This window comes from Lathamus discolor, chromosome Z (genome assembly GCF_037157495.1).
Source record: "Lathamus discolor isolate bLatDis1 chromosome Z, bLatDis1.hap1, whole genome shotgun sequence".
NCBI lineage: Eukaryota > Metazoa > Chordata > Aves > Psittaciformes > Psittacidae > Lathamus > Lathamus discolor.
Window position 1 is genome coordinate 97,225,875 of NC_088909.1, and position 20,105 is coordinate 97,245,979.

General features: G+C 37.0%; 1 protein-coding gene across 1 annotated transcript in view; it reads left to right on the forward strand.

The window, feature by feature from the left end:
• Positions 1-20,105, forward strand: part of RICTOR (RPTOR independent companion of MTOR complex 2) — a 78,815-nt gene that overhangs the window by 46,414 nt on the left and 12,296 nt on the right. The window contains exons 16-31 of the mRNA XM_065663900.1: positions 254-354; positions 1,850-2,012; positions 2,409-2,510; positions 4,479-4,525; positions 6,192-6,327; positions 7,026-7,225; positions 8,213-8,339; positions 10,137-10,301; positions 10,781-10,857; positions 10,967-11,045; positions 11,915-12,024; positions 14,669-14,756; positions 15,819-15,911; positions 16,775-16,881; positions 17,527-17,756; positions 18,495-19,524. Of these exons, the coding sequence (XP_065519972.1) occupies positions 254-354; positions 1,850-2,012; positions 2,409-2,510; positions 4,479-4,525; positions 6,192-6,327; positions 7,026-7,225; positions 8,213-8,339; positions 10,137-10,301; positions 10,781-10,857; positions 10,967-11,045; positions 11,915-12,024; positions 14,669-14,756; positions 15,819-15,911; positions 16,775-16,881; positions 17,527-17,756; positions 18,495-19,524 (2,855 nt within the window). The remainder of the gene's footprint in view (positions 1-253; positions 355-1,849; positions 2,013-2,408; positions 2,511-4,478; positions 4,526-6,191; positions 6,328-7,025; positions 7,226-8,212; positions 8,340-10,136; positions 10,302-10,780; positions 10,858-10,966; positions 11,046-11,914; positions 12,025-14,668; positions 14,757-15,818; positions 15,912-16,774; positions 16,882-17,526; positions 17,757-18,494; positions 19,525-20,105) is intronic.

Below are 20,105 nucleotides of genomic sequence, written 5' to 3' on the forward strand. Positions count from 1 at the left end.
ATCATCAGCTTAAATTGTGTTTCTGGTTTTAGGTATCTTTGTACTTAAATGCACATGACATCAGGATATATGATGCTTTGCGTGTTTTTGCATGTTAACACTTAAATAAATTAAAAGGCTCTGAAATCCAAAATTGTTTTAAGCCATTAGTGAAAGTATTATGAAAAGTGGTAGATTCTTCAAATGTTGATCCTAAACAGATGGCTTGAAATTGTTGTAGTAAGTTATTCTAACTGGTCTTTTTTTTTTTTAGGCAAACACAATTCTTCCTCATTCTCACAGCCATCACCTGCACTGCTTACCAACACTAATGAACATGGCAGCATCTTTTGACATCATGAAAGAGAAAAGACTGTAAGAATTCTAAGTATCACTTAAAAATATTTACATCTTCTTTTCCTTCTACAGATGAGTGAAAATCAAAAGTTTTCTGGTAGCTGAAACCTTTACTATCTTTATTTAAAAACAGACAATAAATCCTGCTTGATGTACTTGCATTTGTTTGTGAAGGCAGTTTAAATTCAATGGTTATTTTTTTGGGGAAGGTTTCTAACATTAGATTATAGGAAATGTCTTTGTTAATTACTCATGCCATTCCAGGTCTCCCTTGTCGCATCACTGTGCTGATAAATGTATCATAATTTTCTATTATATTGTTCATTATGTTGTCAGCAATAAATTACAAACTCTTTCTGAAATACTACTGTGAAATAAATGCTATTTATAGGGTGATTCAAAGAAACTTGGTGCTTTTCTGCTTTTTAGTTTTGAAAGTTTCTTATAGGTCAGTAGAAGATTTTGATAGGTGATAACACCGTTATTTTTCAAAAAAGGCATAGCTGCAACTCCACAGGAGATTTCACTTGAGCAAAGTTGTGGGATCAGAGGAATGATGAAGAGCAGATGGGACACATTTCTGGATTATCTCCCCCCCCCCCCCCTTTTTTTTTTTTCCATTTTGACATTTGTAGATATACCTGATAGAGTAGTAAGACTTCCTGGTTTTGTTGGAAGAAAGTGATTTTGTAGAAGTGAATTTTCTTTGGGGGGGAGACACACACACCTTGGTTTTAGTCAGCACTGTGTTGTTTCATACTGTGGAAATTCATAAGCCCTGTTATGGGTTAAGTTTAAATAATTTGGATAAGTGACCAAATCTAAAGGTATTTTTATTTGAAAATAATAGAAATAATATAAACTCCCCTATGAGAATTTTTGTTTACAAGGAAGAAAGGTAGATTTACTTCCTCATTTTAGAATTCCTCATTTTATTTTGCTCAGCAGTTTTCTTTTCTGCTACCACTACTTTATAATTACTGTTTGTTTCTGTTCTTGTCAACTGTTGTTTCTATTACTACTTATCTTTTCCTGGAAAATTTCTTACATGCTGTTGCTGAACTATTTACATATAAAGACGAAAAGACTGCTTATGCTCTTGCCACCCTCCAAGGCAAAAAGGAAAAAAGAAAAAAACGTGGGGCAGGCAAAACTCATAAACAACAGAATTTACAAGAATTACACTGTTAGTTGAAGTTGCAGTTAGCTCACTCAACTCTTTACTGCAGAATGTTTTCTACTGTGATTTCTCACAATGCTTTAAGCTTTACGATATCTTCTGTGAAGTGTGATAGGTTCCTCAGTACTAGAAATTCTGGAAGATAATTTTCTGTATAATTTTAGTACAAGACTGACGCCTATGGATGTATGAAGACTTGTATGAAGAAAATTATTGTGTTCTTATTTGCTTCAGATTGTTGGTTTTTTTCATGAGCTATGTTCAAGATACAGCAGTGGTGTGCTGTTGGATAACAATTGCCAAGTACTAATCATAGGGTATTTTTCCTATTAGACGAGCAAGTGCCGCACTCAACTGCTTGAAACGTTTTCATGAGATGAAGAAAAGAGGACCTAAACCTTACAGCCTCCATTTAGATCACATTATTCAGAAAGCCATCTCAACACACCAAAAAAGGGATCAGTACCGTGTGCAGAAAGACATCTTTATTCTGAAGGTATTACCATTACTGATTTTTCCAAACTGAATTTCGCTTCGTATTTTGGACACTTAGATCCTCCCCCCCAAGCTTCCCTCTGGTTTAATTCAGAGTCATTTGCACGATTTCTTTGTAGTATTTCATTTATTTAATTTGTCGTGTTAGGTACTTGTGGCTACTATATTGTATTTCTAGAAACTGAGGAGTGAAATTACACCAAGGTTTGATAACCTTTTGAGACAAATTGTGATCTCTTGCTATTAGATTATAGCCATGCAGTTTACTTTCAAATGTAAACTACTGTTGAGCATACCCCTTTTAATGATTGTTGCACGACTGGTGAGTATATCGTGACAAGATTGAAAAAAATGGTGCAGGGAAACTTGCTGGAGTTTTTTCATGTCTGTATTCCAGGATACAGAAGAAGCGCTTGTAATCAATCTTCGAGACAGCCAAGTTCTCAATCATAAAGAGAATCTTGACTGGAATTGGAATTTAATAGGGACCATACTGAAGGTAAGCTTAAAAAGGGTGTGATATGAATTGCATGAAATTGATTGAAAGAAGTCTGCATTTCACATATGAGCTTTGACTTTCTAACATTAATTCCATATGCAGTCTCCTAAGTTTTGAACTAATACAAATATTCTTATATAATAGAGTTTACTATAAAATTAACTTGTTTCTACAAAATAAATATCTCGGGGAGGGCACTATCTTGAATATATTTAATGCACAGCTTTTAAACAAAATACTTTCTGAGTGAGTACTCAGTACAGTTTTCAAATCAAAGCAGCTCCTGTCATTCTGTGGATCAAAGCCATACTTCCATTGTTACCTCAAGTAACATTTTCTTACTGTCTTCTTTATTGTTACAAATATGGTCAAAGGACAATCAAGGGTTAATGGTGACAATCATAATATTATATTAAAACAGTAAAAGAAACTAAATATTTCTGTTAATAATTTATCATTCCTCTTTTTCCCAACCCCTGAGACTTGAGAGAGCAAGAGTCTGTCTTGTATAAAGACCTGAATATGTATATTAAGGTAGCTTTGCTACCAAATTTCACTTTTCAGAGGCTTTTAACTGTAGTTTACAGGATTACTACAGATCTATGATGATTAATCAGATTTTTTTTTTCTTACTTTTGATTCAGTATTAAAGATATCAAGGAACTTTTTCAGAATCTTGCTCCTAGTTAATCAGAGTAGTACTTGGACTATGGAAGCTTTATGTAGTTGACCACTAAGGTGTTAGGTTTTTTTTTTCCCTGAAATTTAAGTCAAGCTGCCAGTTTCCATGCTATCTCAGACCTCTCCAGCAGTAGATTTTCTAGTGTCCTGTCAAACTGTTGCTAATGTCTCAAAATCAGGGGCTTCTGTCATTTAGAATGGAAAAATTTGTGTGTTTTCTGGTTTAATTCTAACCACTTCTGTTTCTGTTAAAATGCACACCAGCATAAACTAAGATAATGTTATCAGAGTGGTCCATATTTAGTCTTCGAATGAGAAGGATCCAGATTCCAGTGTTTGGACTTGGCTGTCTCATGTGGATCTTCTTGTCTCTGTCGCAGACTGTGGACAGCTGTGGAGCATCAGCTTTCTAACAACCCCACTACTTGCATCTCATGTGGTCCTTTACTGCTTCTTTTACTTACTCAGCTTGCTGTCTAAGCTGCTAAAAGAGCAGCAAAAGTGGCAGTGGTCAGTATGGAGGAATTGTAACTTTGTCATTGGCAGTAGAGCTTCATACTTTATCTGGCACTGTTACTAGTGTAGTCAGTTCTACGAATCATTAAGTAATGCGTTTTATGTCTTCAATGAAGTGTATGACTTAGGTAGGAAAGAAGAATGTTTTGTGCAGGTTTTCTCCCTCCGTTCTATGAAGATACTTACGAGTAGGAACAAAAATAGATCTGAAACCACAGAGATGGCCGATGGCTGTAAAACCAGAGGAAAATATAATAGAAAAAATAGGTCCAGGAAAGAGTATTATGGCTTCATGTGATCCTTCTTAAAACATTCGTGAAATACCAGCAGAAGAGTTTAAATACCATTTTAATAAGCAGTATTTAAGTGAACTGTAACAGTGATTATTTTAAAATGAATAATAGTGAAACTACTACAAAAATATTTCTCTGTTATGCAGATCAGTTTTTGTATTTGCAGAGAAGAAACTGGAAAAACTTGTTCATTTTTCATTAGCTTTTCATAGTTTGCTGGTTTCATTAGAATAGGGGCCATATACAGATTGCATGTGATTGACATTCCGTGTCCTTCTCTAGAAAAAAAAATGTAGTTCTTAGGGCAGGAAATGTGGGTTTGTGAATAAAATGAGGGGATTTTATAGGTACCATTAGGCGCAAGAAAGCTTACGCTTCTATTTATTAGTAAATATAACTTTAATAGTAATGAGAAAATTTGACTAACCAAGGACTGATGTGCAAGTTTCATATAATGCTTTATTTGCTGTTTTCCTAGTGGCCAAATGTAAATCTAAGGAACTATAAAGATGAACAATTACACAGGTATGTAAAAATTAGCCTTCCTTTTCAGAGAGAAATCTGAAAAAAAAGGGTTTTAATATTGCAGTAAACTATTCTTGCATATCATGTATCTAAAACTTAATCTCTAGATAAAGAGCAAACTAGAAAATTAACATAGTAAGGTTGCAGTATTTGCTTTAAATAGGACTTTAAGCTTCAGTAGTTTCTTCTCTATGCACAGATACTTTATATGTTTATTCTCTTAACAAGAATCATACCAGCTTTGCAAACACCTGTTTTCATTTTAAACCCTGAAGTATTACCTCTTTGATATTTAATACGTTACTGTTTAATGTCAGCATGTGACAAATTTTGACACAATAGGTCTACAGTTGTACATTCATATAATTCAGCTTTCGTCAAAAACTAAAAGGAAGTTATTTCTAGTTGCTCTTAATGGCAGGAAAGCATCTGTGATCATTGGAGAAAATAAAGTACAGCTCTGGTTCCTTTCATATCTGTTGGCATTTAGGCATTTTTATTACTTTTGTGCGTGTATGGTAATAGTGTTACTATAATTAGTGTTTGAATGTGCCTTTTAACATGAATTTCAGAAATTTATTTGATGAAATTACTTTGGAGAGTAATTCAGTTCTGTAGGCATGGAAAGCTACTTCTGCTACTTTTGTGAAGTTCCAGATACTTTTGATAGAGATGCGTTCATTTTATAGGAATATAGTTAATGCAGTGTGTGTCTACACGTGTACATGCATATACATGCATATATATACATTCGAGTATGCACATATAGGCACACATACAAATGTGTTAGTTAATATGTATAACGTATTTATTGCTAGTAGTCCAGAATAAAATAGACTTCATTTGACAAAATTTGAAGAAGCCCTCAGATTGCCTTTGTAATTCGTCCTGTGTTTGGAGTTAGGATAGTGGCTTACTCTCACTTTTTTAACAAAAGGCTCAGTGCTCTATTTAAGTTTTCTTAATGTTCAACATACCCACCTTCAGACAGAACATTCTGTGTTATTTTTAAGCACAAGTGTGTGTTTATTTTTTGACAAAGAATTGGTATGGGGAAGCTCTCTGCTGAAGATTTATTTCTGCAATGCAAAACTCAAGCTATATATACCATGATATCAAAAAGTCTGAGTGAGTCTGCATTTGCAATCAGTATGTTATTTTACAGAAATGCTAAAGTGAGCTGAATGAAAATACTGTTGCAGAACAAATATGGCCTTTTAGTGACAGAACACAAAAATGTATTTTTCACAGTAGCATTAACTAAAGTAGGTGAAGAAAATTCATGTCACAAATTCTTGTTTTTGCTGTTTTTAAGTGAAGATAGTATAGTCTTTGAAATTCCCCACAGGCTAAACTGCAGCAAAGTAAATTACAAGCATGGGAAGAAGGAAGCTGTGGGTTCTAAGAACACAGGCATTTTTAGTTCCTCTGCTTATTTTAAATCATGGCATGGAAAACCCTTCATAATGTGTAGTACATTTGCATCTCTGAAGCTGTGTCTAGATAGTCTCATTACTGCTGCCTGCTACTCTTTTTAATAACGTTTGAAAATTTATTTCCAATAAACTAATTTAGTGATAATGTACCTTTTCTGCCGGCATCATTTTGTACTGTGAGCCTATCCTTGTCATACTGCAAAGTAGCTAACTTTTTTTACTTTCTGTAGGTTTGTAAGGAGATTGCTATATTTTTACAAGCCTAGCAGTAAATTGTATGCCAACCTGGATCTGGAGTATGCCAAGGCTAAGCAGCTCACTGTGGTGGGTTGTCAGTTTACTGAATTTCTTCTTGAATCAGAAGAGGTAAGAAATTTTCAGCTCTTTAGAATGAGTAGTGCTGCTTTATGCCGCTTAGAGGAAAAAACTCAGTAAAGACTTCTGTAGACTTAGGATGTTAAAATGGACAATGTAATTAAGAAGCATAACTGAAGATCCATCCCTGGCAGTCAGTGTTCAAGGCCAGGCTGGACAGAGCCTTGAGTGGCATGGTTTAGTGCAAGGTGTCCCTGCCCATGGCAGGAGGGTTAGAACTACATATCTTAAGGCCCTTTCCAACCCTAACTATTCTATGATTCTGTGATTCTTAAATTACCCAAATGGGATACTGAGGAAGACAATTGTGTATGAGTAGAAGTTTTATTAAATGCAGCTATATTGAATGCAACTTAAGCTTTGGAGTTCTTTCAGTTTTTACTACGTATATCCTTCCTTTCTCTACCTCCTTTCTTCTTGTGTGCTAAAAAATTTGTATGCCTCAGGTCACAGCAATATTTCATTGAACAGTCATTTCCCTGGAAAGAATAGAATTGGTCCTGAAATGTCTCCAAGCATAAGCCCTTTTATTTGCCTTTAACATTTTTCTTTAGTCTGAATTGTGTTTTCCAGTCAGCCTTTCTGTTTTGTATCTGCATTGTGTTTGTACGTTTTAAGAAAATGAAAATAATGGATTTCAGTAACGAGACTCCGAGTTCCAGTAAATAGCATTTTCTTTGTTCCATTAGGATGGACAAGGTTACCTGGAGGACTTGGTTAAAGATATTGTACATTGGCTTAACTCTTCATCTGGAATGAAACCTGAGCGTAGTCTTCAAAATAATGGGTTACTGAATACCCTTAGCCAGCACTACTTCCTGTTTTTTGGTACTCTTTCTTGTCATCCTCATGGAGTGAAAATGCTTGAAAAATGCAATGTATTTCAGTGGTGAGTGTTTTTATTCTGTTTAAACTGTGCTGATGGGTATAATGAAAATTATAACCTGCATGAGCACCATCATCTGTAAAGCTGAAAAATAAAGATCCCCAATTGGGTGGGGGGGGGAGGGATTCATTGGTTTGGGGGGGTTTTGTGCATTTTTTTGTTTGTTTGTGGGTGTTAGGGGTTTTGTTTTGGGGTGGTTTTTTTTTGGGGGGGGACACAGGAGAGTGTTTGCTTGTTTGTTTGGGTTTTGTTAAGGAGGAGTCTTTTAGGCTGCCATTACTGACAGATTTTGTGAATCTGTCATAAAATTCCACATCTGACAGAAATAACTATCAAGAAGGATGATAGCATACTGAAAAGATGGGGGGAGGAGGGGAAACAAAACCAAACAAACCAGCAAAACCCACACACCACTAAAAACTGGCAGGTATCATATCGTTTGTGAAATGCCATGATGCATGTTGTACCTCAAATTCAGACTAATATCTTTGAGTGAAGCTGTGAAGTTAAAATTTTATTCAGGTCCAAATAAACTAAGGTCTATTGATGTACTCTGGTTTTTCTACTAGTGTAAGAAAACCTAGTTTACAGTAAAATGTAGACAGTTAATAGTATTAACCTTATGACAAGCTAGAATAGTGGAGAATCCTTTACAATGAGGAATTCCTCACAGAGCTTCGCGAGCACTGTTTTTCGTGCTCAAAGTCACTAATTAAAGAACGCAGACAAAATTATTGCTCAGCAGTTATAAAAAAGGTGTTCATTTGGGGGTTTTCCCATTTGCAGTTCAATGCATTATCTGGTCCCCATTTGACTCTCACAGATGTAGCAGGTCATATGAGAACTTACTTTGTATTATGCATAGAAATTAAAGTTTAATTCAGAGTACTTAAGTTTAAATTCATTATTGAAATAAATCAGTTGGAGTGGGTTCAAATACTAATTTTTTTTTTTATTCTCTCTCTCCATTTCCACCTCTTCTCCCCCCAGTCTTCTTAATCTTTGTTCTTTGAAGAACCAGGATCACTTGTTAAAACTGACTGTTTCTAGTTTGGATTACAGCAGAGATGGGTTAGCAAGAGTCATCCTTTCTAAAATCCTGACAGCAGCTACTGATGTGAGTCTGATTCTATTTATGTGCCAGCATTATTTGCCACTAGATGTTTATTTTGTTATTCAAGGTGTATGACTTTAATTTTAAGCGGTTATATATCAAGAAAGGTTTTTACTTTTGTGTTCAGAGAAATGAAACTCCTGCTCATGCAGCTTTTCAGTTTGCTGTGAACTTCACACCATACATTGTATTTGTGCGTATGGAATTCAGCCATTCAAACAGAGACTCAGAGCCCATTGTATGCATAAAGCTGGGATTATTTTTTCACCTTCGCTCATTGTTTCGAATATATTTGCAGTGAATTTTACTTGCCATTTTATTGTCACATCAGAGTCATGAGTTTCTCTTTTCTTCCTCCAAACAGAAAATAATAGTTTTAATTCTGTGATAGCTATTTTGGTTAATTCCTGTTTAGGAATTATGTTACAAGAAGTGAATATTGTGATCTTTTGTTCTCTGTATCATACTTGTATAGTTGCAGCAGTAATAAAGATTCATTCTGGACAGATGTTAACACTTGAAGTATGTAACACTGAATTCTGCTTTTATATTACTGTGTTATTCTGTAAGCTTAACTTACCAAGTGATCATTTCAGCATAATAGCTGTTGTTCTCTTCTTTTAATAATTATGCTGCTAGTTGTTTATTCCAAGTTCAAAGTGTACCACTAATGGAATGCAAGCCATTTCAATGTGGTTGTGCAGCCTAGGTCAGAGTTGCAAATGACTGTTCCACAGTCTTTCTTGATACATGTGGTATGTTATTTCTTTCTCTCTTCCAAAAAATAAGCCTCTGTATATTGAATATGTGGAAATGTGCACGTGATATTTGAGTTGAAATAATGAGACAAAGTTTTGGAAATTAACTATGCACATTCACATTTTCCGCTCTCATTTTCTTTCAAGTGTCCAGCCTGGATTAGTTCACCTGTCTCTTGCAGTACAGGTACTCACATGCATCCCAGCATAGATCAGTTATATTTTAACATCTAAGAAATTTACTTGGTTATCTGTCATAGCCTTAAAGGTATAGGAACTGAAGATAAGATTTGGACATCTGATACTGTTTTCTACCAGCTATGTTTGTCTCAGCATAGATGACACCTTTCTTAGAAACATACATTGTGAGGTTTGTTCTGTGCTTACTCCAGAGCACTGCAGATTCTTGCGATTAAGCCTATTTGTGTCTATTTTATTTGTATTTTTTCTAACAGAAAATGGTGTTGATCAGTTCATGCTGTTTATTCAGTAAGTTTTGAACAGCAATACAGGAACTGTTCTGCTGTCACTTGGAGAAATTCATACTAGTAAACCAAGTGCTATGGAACTGTCTTACTACAGAAAGCAACACTTTCTATTTAGAAGGTTTTGGAGGCATTTTGAAGATCAAATGCTTTTAGGAAAAAAAGTAAAACATCCCCAGAGATTCTTGTATATGCTTGTTAGCGTTTTTGCAAAGCATTGTGTAAATGAAAGAGTATACAATTTAACTGACCATTTACAGGGTATTTTTCCTGCTAATTCTGATTACTTCATGTGTTGCTATCACAGTGAATGACTAATTGATACGGAATTTCTGAGGAGACTTGCAGCGAACAGTTTACTTGTGATCTCAGACTCGAATTTCACATTTGTTAAGACAGAAACAGCTCTCTGAGAGACTGTAGTTTCACTACAGGTGTGCATCACAGCTACTTGCTGTAAAATGCAGTCATTGAAATGTATTTTAAAAACTGATAAATCATTAATTACATTAGCTGTTTTTTTTCTGTTAAAGGAAGCATTTTCTCTACTTTTGCAGAGCTGCAGGTTGTATGCCACAAAACACTTAAGAGTGTTACTGAGAGCGAATGTAGAGTTCTTCAGCAACTGGGGGATTGAGTTACTGGTGACCCAGTTACATGATAAAAATAAAACTATTTCTTCTGAGGCACTTGATATTCTAGATGAGGCATGTGAAGACAAGGTGAGCATCTTTTCTCTTTTCAACCTCTTTTTGGTACACTACCCCGTAAGCTGTCCCCCACCCGTTTCCTCAGTAGCAAAGTAAAAGTATGCAAGAAGCTACTGATGGTTTCCTTTTTTGATTGTCATTGATAAACTTCATAATAGTTTGTAGAACTATTGCTGAAAATGCTTGAACTATGTATGCTTGAAAATGTAGAACTATTGCTGAAAAGCCTTGCTGAAAATGCTGCAGTATTAATGACAAGAAAATACAGATTTCTGGATTATGCCTAACTTAAAATATTAATTCAGGCTAATTCAGCTGTTTTGATACATATTTAATTGACAAAATGTGTAGTACCTGAAGTAGATAGTATAAGGAGGAGGCTGGAGCTATTTGATACTTCCTTTTGTAAAAAATATCTTGCCGATTTGCTGGCAGATCGTTGTAGTTTTCAGAATTAATGTAATGCTCTGATGCTCCTTATGCATTTTTAGGCCAATCTTCATGCCCTTATCCAAATGAAACCAGCTCTTTCTCATCTTGGAGACAAGGGTTTGCTTCTACTTCTAAGGTAAATGTTGAATATGCTCTTTGACTTTACATTGTGGAAACAAGTAAGTGTTTTTTATTAAAATTATGTGATTTTACTGAAGTATTAACTGTCTGATGTTACTTTGCAGATTTCTGTCCATCCCAAAGGGGTTTTCATACTTAAATGAAAGAGGTTATGTAACAAAACAAATGGAAAAGTGGCAAAAGGTAATGCTAAGGATAAAAAGTGTGCTTGATAATAGGAGGAATAGTGTGAATATGCAGGTTAAGGTCACAGATTCTTTAAAATGCTGTATTGCTAATGCCCATATATTTATTGCCTCAATGACAATGATTTTGCTGAAGAAGGTTGACAGGGACTTAACAGTTCCAAAGCTCCTTTGGACATGCTTGCTTTTAATTTTCCAGGCCTTTTATATAATTTGGATATTTCAGCAAAAATTTTCAGGAAGAAATATTTCAGGAGTTTAGTGACTTTCTAAATGATTGTTATGTTAAGGTCTTACCTAGAGAAGTATGTACAGAAATACTACCCTTCAAGATACCTGTTCTCTCTGGTTATTGCTAAAGTTAAATCTAGAGCTCATGAAGACAGAATTAGGTTATGCTGTTAGGAAGTGAATAAGAACACAAGGCCATTAAGAAAAATGTATCATTGTCATTAATGGAATAAAACTCTCCATGCATTATTTTGTTTTCACAATTGACTATAAGTGCTTGGTCTCATTCCTGCTGGCACTTTTTTTACTAGTTTATAAGCTGGCACTTTTGTAGGAATACTGAAATGCATGATGGTCTGTTGGGATTCTTCAGGTTAAAGTCAGATGTGAAGTATTTCCTTCTTTACTTCGTTTTTTAACAAATTGACAAAAATAGTCATGGTATGAATTGTCAACTCTGCAAACTCATAGTATATATGAAGAGCAGTAATTTGGATGAGCCTGACCTTCAGATCATAAAAAAAAAATTCAGCCTTCCTTTAAGGAGGACTTCCAATTATTCCTTCCTTATAAGTTACTGTACTATAAAAAACATAAGCCACTAAATGTATTGCATCAACCTATGTCTTGTTTTAGGAATATAACTTAAAGTATGTTGAATTGATTGAAGAACAGCTAAATGAAGCACTTACAACATACCGCAAACCTGTTGATGGTGATAACTATGTTCGTCGGAGCAACCAAAGGTAAATCTTGGAAAATGTGTCTTCGGGCATAAGCTGATGGGACTGACTGAGAGAGCTTTAAACTGGGTGGGTGGGGTATAGCAAGAGGATTGCAGTAGGTAAGCCAGGGGTTGATATAGCATCACTTGAGGACGGGAAAGCCTAATGGGAACATTTACACTGCTCCTGGGAGCACAGGTAGTTCAGGAGCATATCTGAAATGCTTGTACACCAGTGCATGCTGTATGAGAAACAAATAGGATGAACTGGAAGTGTTGGTCAGTCTGCAGAGCTATGATACCATTGGTCTTAGCGAGACTTGGTGGAATGAGTCTCATAGTTGGAGTACTGGGATGGAGGGCTATAGGCTGTTCAGGAAGGCCAGGCAGGGCAGGCAAGGTGGAGGTGTTACCTTGTGTGTAAGGGAAAGGTTTGAATATACAGTGCTTAGAGTTAGTGATGTGTTTGAGAGCATCTAGGTGAGGATTAAGGGGATGGAAAACAAAGGAGGTGTTGTAATGGGTGTCTACTACTGATTGTTCAGCCAGGATGTTAGCACTGTTGAGTTACTCCATGGGCATTTAGGATAAATTTCTGATAGTTATTTGTGGAGCTTAAGAGGGAAAAGAAATTGTGCTATCTCTGTAAGTGAGGTCAGGCTTCACAGGAAAATTATATAGTTGTAGTTCTTGTATTCAGGGAGAAGGCGAGAAGGGCCAGAGTTCAATTAGAATTAAAATTTGGCCGGTATTGTGTCAGATAAGAAGGGGTTTAAATATTTTAATAGAAAGAGGACGTCTAAATGAAACATTGTATCAATACTTGTTTAAGATGGTCACCTGATAAATAGGGATGAAATAAAAGTGGAGGCATTCAATGCTTTTTTCCCTCAATCTTTAATAACATTGATTGATCTTGGGCTGCCGGGTCCTCTGAGTCAGAGGATCACAAGTATGGGATCAGCCACTTTCCATTTGTGCACACTGAAATTGTAAGGGACTAGCTGCATCAGCTGAATGTGCACATATCAATAGGGTCTAGCAGATGTTATGGCAAGACCCTTCTTGATCATCTATCAAAGGTCTTGGGAGTTGGGGAAGATCCCTGCTGACTGGAGGCTAGCCAGTGTTAACTCCAGTTTACAAGAAGGGCAAGGGAAGACCCAGGAAACTACAGACCTGTTACTCTAACCTCAGTTGCTGGAAGAATTATGAATATCACGCTAGGTAATTTTGAAAGGCATTTAAAGAACAAGGCAATCATCAAGCACAGCACAGGTTCACAAAGGGAGATTATTTGATATTCTTGTATAATAAGGTCATCCACCTAGTGGATGGTGGGAAAGCCAGTAGATGTAGGTTTTTTGTATTTTAGTAGGGCTTTTTATATTGTCCCTAACAGCATTCTGCTGGACAAACTGTCTGACTGTGGGAGGAGTGAGTTCACAGTATGCTGGACAAAGAACTGGCTGAAAGACAGATCTTAAATGGTTATAGTAAGTAGGGCTACATCTGACTTGTGGCCGGTCACCAGCTGTGCTTCTCAGGGCTGGACTTTAGGGGCAGCTCCTTTCAATATATTTATCAGTGATTTGGGTGCAGGAGTCAAATGCAATCCATTATCAGGTTTGTTGAAGATACCAGATTTGGAAGTGCTATTCACCTTCTTGAAGGACAGGAGGCCTTGCAGGAGGGATCTAGATAGATGGAAGCATTGGACAGCCATGATCAGGGTGAAATTTAGCAAATCCAAAAGATTCTGCACCTAGGACTGAGTAATGCGAGGCACAAGTTTAGACTGGAAGAGGAGTGACTGAAGAGCAGCCCTGAAGGAAGGGATGTGGGAGTTCTGCTCAGCAGCAGGCTCTGTGTGAGTCAGCAGCCTTCCCCAAGAGGACAGACCCTGTCCTGAGGTGCATCAGACACAGCATCAACAGCCGGTCAGCAGAGGTGATTCTGCTGCTTTATTCAGCATGGGTGCAGCCTTACCTGGAGCACTGTGGGCAGTGCTGGGACCCACCATTTAAGAAGGGTGTGAAGGTCCTTGAATGTGTCCAGAGGTTGCAACAGTGCTGGTGACAGGGCTGGAAGGAAGGTCCTGTGAGGAGTGACAGAGGCCTCTGGGCTTGCCTGGTTTGGAGGGAAGGAGGCTGAGGGGTGACCTCTTTGGTTTCTTACAGCTTCCTGAGGAGGGGAAGTGGAGAGGGAGGTGCTGAGCCCTGCTCCCTTGGTACCCAGTGACAAGACACATGGGAGTGGTTCAAAGCTGCACCAGGAGAGGTTTAAACTGCACATCAGGAGGCATTTCTTTACCCAGAGGGTGGTCAAACTCCAGAAACAGGCTTCCCTAAAGAGGTGGTTGATGCTCCAATCTTGTTGGTGTTTAAGAGTCATTTGGACAATGCCCTTAAGAACAGGCTTTAACTTTTGGTCAGCCCAGAAGCAGGGTTGAAGTTGAAGTTGTTCTTGCTCTGAAGTTAAACTAGATGATAATTGTAGATCCCTTCCAACTGAAATACTCTCTTCTATTCTTTTCTGAATTCTGCAAAAGAATCCCCTTGGTCTCAAAAAGCTCAAGAGTGAGTCACTGCATTACACTGCAGTGTAATTTATTTTAAAATAAAATGTCAGAATTCCTGGAAAAGCATCTGATTTCTTTCTTCCAGATTACAGCGACCGCACGTCTATCTGCCAGTTCACCTTTATGGCCAACTGGTGCACCATAAAACAGGCTGCCATTTATTGGAGTCTCAGGTGGGGATAATAACTATTTATAACATTAATGACTTTAAAGAGTACTGTAACCTATTTAGAATGTTTTAAAAAAATATGTCATTTAGACAGTCATTGCAAAATAATTTGGTTATGAATGTGTTATGTGGGGCCAAAAAATTGTGAAGACAGTCTTTGACATCTAGTCTCATGTAGAATTTCTCCCTGAAACTGAAATACTAGAGAAATACCTTGCAACATTTTCCTTAAAATGGCTAGCAAAATCTTAGAATAAATGCATTTTCAGCTGGTGTGTGAGTGAATTGTATTCTAACAAGTAAAACTGTGCCTGTCCTTTTACGCATACAAAAATGAAAATGAGAATCAAAAGAATGTAACTCTGATGGACTGAGATAAGAACAGTCAAGTAACTAAGGTATAACACAAAACCCTACTGCTACCACCAGTAATAATAAGCATAAGGGAAATAACAAGGGGAGAGAATACAACAGCTCACCACCCACTGACTGAATACCCAGCCCAACCCCAGCAGAGATCTAGCCCTTCCGGGTAACTGCCCCCAGCTTATATACCGGGCATGACGTGCTGTGGTACGGAATACCCCTTTAGATAGTTTGGGTCAGGTGTCCTGTCTCTGCTTCCTCTCAGCTTCCCCTCAGCTTCCCCTCCTCCCTGGCAGAGCATGAGACTCAGAAAGTCCTTTGTCAGAGTAAACATTACTGAGCACCAACTAAAAACATCAGTGTTACCAGCTCTGTTGCCAGGCTGTTAGTCAAAAACACAGCACTGCGCCAGCTACTAAGAAGGAGAAAAATCACTGCTACTGCTGAACCCAGGGCATCTTCTGCATAAAGTTAATTCAGTTTTTATAAAGATAACAGATTAAGAAATCAGTGGTGACATTAAAATTTTCTACTTGCATTACCCTGTTAATTTATGCTTATTATTCTAGAACTGTACATTTTAGGGTGCATACTTTAAATTAGTGCTTTACCTTTTATTAAAAATGCAAGAGAACCTGTTTGACTGAGGTCTTGCTTTCATTTTCAGCTGATGTTTTTTTTCTTCTGTTTTTCTCTTCAGAGTATTGTTACAGATCTGAGTTACACTGTTCGTTCCCCAATGCTGGATAAGTGGGAAGGAATTAAGCAGCTGAAAGCAGCCCTTTGGGCCTTGGTTAGTAACAGATTTACAAACTTCTTGCAGTTGTTTGAGTTTTGTCATGACTCTTGATTCTGAAATAATTAGCAAAATCTCATAAAATCATTAATTAGGGCTTTTGTCATAAAATGTGTAATTTTATTTTTTTTCCAAGTTGGTTCTCTCTGTACCCTGACTGAACTTTTAGTTGAAAATGGTTTACTGCACCTTTTGTTCTGTTTTTCAGTATTCACGTTTTTTGTTTGTTTGTTTTTTCACTTTTTTAACAAGTAAAAAAGATGTAGCATCAATATATGTACGGAATCAGTAGTTCCAAGCTGCTCTGGTCTGATTTTAATGTATGTACTGTAGTGGTCCAAAATGCAGTGTTTCTGAAAGAGCTGGCTGCCACTGATGCATGTGAATATATAAGGCCATGACACTCTTGATGCTCAGGACAGGCAAAAACCTATTGTCTTTGTCTATCCAAGCTACACTTCTAAATTTGCTTTGCAATGTCAACTGTTCATCTGCATCTTTCCTGTCTTCCCCAAAGTTTATTTTGGAACATTTGCCAACGTGGCTGTTAGTGAAAAATATTGTAGGTATGTAATAAAATGTCAGTGTAAGTGGGATGTAAAATGAGTAAACCAAGATCATACTTCTGGTTGTAGTAGAATTGGTAAAATGAGGAATACATAGTAGTTAATAGTGTGATAAGCCCTTTTTTGGATTTGGAGGACTAGGAAATGCCAAAAATGTTGCTCAAATCTCTAATTGCTTTAAGAAGCTAGAGCTTGAAACTATGCTATCAACAAAGAAAAATGACAAAAGCTTTATACTGGTAGTACTGCAGATCATGTCAGAATCAAACCTTACTTGACAAACTTTTATTGCAGGGCAATATTGGATCATCAAATTGGGGTCTTAACTTGCTTCAAGAGGAGAATGTAATTCCTGATATAATGGCACTTGCCCAACATTGTGAAGTTCTCTCTGTTAGAGGGTACGTGTATCTGATTCTTATATAAAATTTTCAGATGGCAACTGCCATAGGTTTTCAAATAGTCCTACCTAATTTATATGAATATAGTTTTGCACTTACTTGGAAATAAGATATTGATCATTGAACATTGATAACAGAGTATCAGTTGTGAATTTCTCTAGGAGGTCTGAAAGAACATGCAGTAAATGAAACTCATGAAAAAAAGATATTACTTTTTAAAAAAAATTAAATATTCCTTGTATCTCTGTAGGAATCAATTTATTATTCCAGCATCTTTATTCTATAACTTTTTTGAATCTTTACATGATGAATAGATGGTATTTTGCCTTATATTGCTGCTGCATTAGTGTTTGTCCTTTATTTAAAAAATAAAAATAGGTACTTCTACTTCATGTAATCAGGCTCTTGTAATAATAAATTTTTATTTTTGAATAGTGTATTGTTCTCAGATATTTTAATGCATTTCTTAAACTTCAGTTGAATTACAAACAAAAACGAACAAAAAGCTACTTGGCACTTCTGTGGAGTTTCTGCAGAGTTGTTTTGAAACTGTTTCCTTTCAAAAGAGAACAAATTTAGTTAAATTAGATACTATTATTGTTGCCTTTTTTTTTTTCCCCCCTCCTATGTATGCATTAAATACAGAACCTGTGTCTACGTGCTTGGTCTAATAGCCAAAACTAAACAAGGATGTGACATTTTGAAGCATCACAACTGGGATGCAGTGAGACATAGTCGTAGACAGCCTTGGCCAGTGGTCCCTGATGATATGGAGCAGCTCTGCAATGAACTTTCTTCTATACCCAGCACTCTTAGCTTGAACTCTGAGTCCACCAGTTCTAGGCACAACAGTGAAAGCGAATCTGCCCCTTCAAGTAAGTAACAACAAAACAAAGAGACAACAACAAAAAAAACCCCACCATAAAACAGCATTTTGGTATTCTTACCAACACTTTGGCATGGTGAGATTCAGGCAAATAGTACAAAGTTGGTATTGCAAAGAGAATGCAAGCAAGGGGAGGGAATTTTATGTCATTCAGAGAGATGTACGCAAGTGAGAAGGAAGTCTTAGGTTTACATTTGATATAGAAATAAGAAATTCTAGCATAGGCTAAGTTACTAGATTTTATGTCCAGTCATGACAGCGTACTGTAATACTCTGCAGAAATCTCCATGCTTTTGTAAAAAGTTTACCTGGTTGTCCTCAAAGGAATATTCTAGAATATAAATACATTCTCTGTGTGTATGCGTGCACACAGAATATTAGTGTATTTAAACTCTTGTATATTTTGAGTATCTAATGCAATTTAATTTTGCTATGGATATTTAGAATGTAAAGCATGTTTAGATACCATGAAAGAAGCACATTGACTGTAACCCTAGTAGCTGGATATTTGCACTGAAGTAAGGTACTGTGGCTTTCCTTTTGAAGCGGCGAGATCTTCAGCTCAGGTACTCCTCAACATACGTGCTTTACACTGAGTTAACAAAATGTTAAATTAAAATTGCAGTAAGTCAGTCTGCCACTGTAGGTTTTGTAAACTGCTTACTTTTTTGCATCGTAGTTGCAAAGACATGTCCACTTCCAGTGACAAAGTCTCTTATAATTTCAGGTATGTTTATCATGGAGGATGACCGTTTTGGTAGTACTTCCACTAGCACATTCTTCCTAGATATTACTGAAGATGCAGAACAAATATTTTATGACAGACCTGGACCTTCAAAGGACAAAGACCGTAGTCCCTTTCCTTTTTTTTCTTCTAGTAGGCTTGTGAAAAACCGCATTCTAAACTCTCTTACTCTCCCTAATAAAAAACACAGAAGTAGCAGTGATCCAAAAGCAGGAAAGCTGGCATCATCTGACAGTAAATCAGTCCTGAGGCGAAATCGTACAGTAACAGAACCTTCTGGTAGCATAGAGTTTCCTGCTGGGGAAGAATTAAACCCTGTTTTCCGAGTTCCTAAAATACAGACTTTACGATTAGAAACCTCTTTTGTTGGAAGTAAGCACATGGAAGACACTGATAGTACCCCAAGTATTGGAGAAAATGATCTGAAGCTGCCAAAAGGTCTTGGAAATGAAATTCACCGTGAAAACACAAGCAGAGAAAAGCTAATAGGAGATGGTACTACACAAACACATTTCAAGAGTCGTAGCTTAAGTTTTAATACAGATACCACAACAAGTGGCATAAGCTCAATGAGCTCTAGCCCTTCAAGAGAGACTGTAGGTGTGGACACTACAAATGTAGATACTGACTGTGGAAGTCTGAGTACTGTGGTAAGCACAAAAACAGTTAAACCAAGTCTCTGTTCAACACCACAGTCTAACCACCTGCCTCTCTCAAAGTCCAACTCTGTATCTCTGGTGCCACCAGGCTCTTCTCATACACTTCCTCGAAGAGCCCAGTCTCTTAAAGCTCCTTCTCTTGCTACAATAAAAAGTCTTGCTGACTATAATTTTAGCTACACAAGTTCTCGAGATGCCTTTGGCTATGCTACACTAAAACGCTTACAACAGCAGCGGATGCATCCTTCACTGTCTCACTCGGAAGCCCTGGCATCTCCAGCAAAGGACGTGCTGTTTACTGACACTATCACCATGAAGTCTGGCAGCCTGGATTCTCGGCTAACCCCAAGCCGGTAAGAGATTATAATGTGCTCCTTACTTCAGAGGTGTAAGGGCAATTAAATGGGAAAAGTGTCTTTCTAGTACCTTGGTTGTTTGTTTTTTTTTTTCCAACTTCACCTAAAAGTGACAGTTGTTGCAGGATGATTCATAACTTCACTGGAAATAGTATCAATACTAGGAGAATAATACAATGAGAATTCTCAACTCTGTATGTGCCATCAGAGAAGCCCAGCTTTCACAGCTGTGCTCAGCCCTTTCAGTGCTGTTAATGGCAAAGTGTTTCCTTTTATTACATTGGCTTCCTGTTTAATTTTTTAATATCTAAATGCCCTCACACTGCTAACATTACTGAAGTTGCAGTCACACAAAATGGCTTTGACTATACTGCATGAGCCATATTGCAGATGAGAATTTTCTCAATGCCATTTGGTGAGGTTTTAGGACACGGCCTCCTGCCAGTATGCTATATGTGTGTTCACTGTGATGCTGAGGCGAGTGATGAGATACTGGTACCACTGACAGAAATGTCAGTTTGGCTTCTTAGCTACAACAAAGCAAAGATTTTACTCATAGCGTTTATTTTTAGATGGCA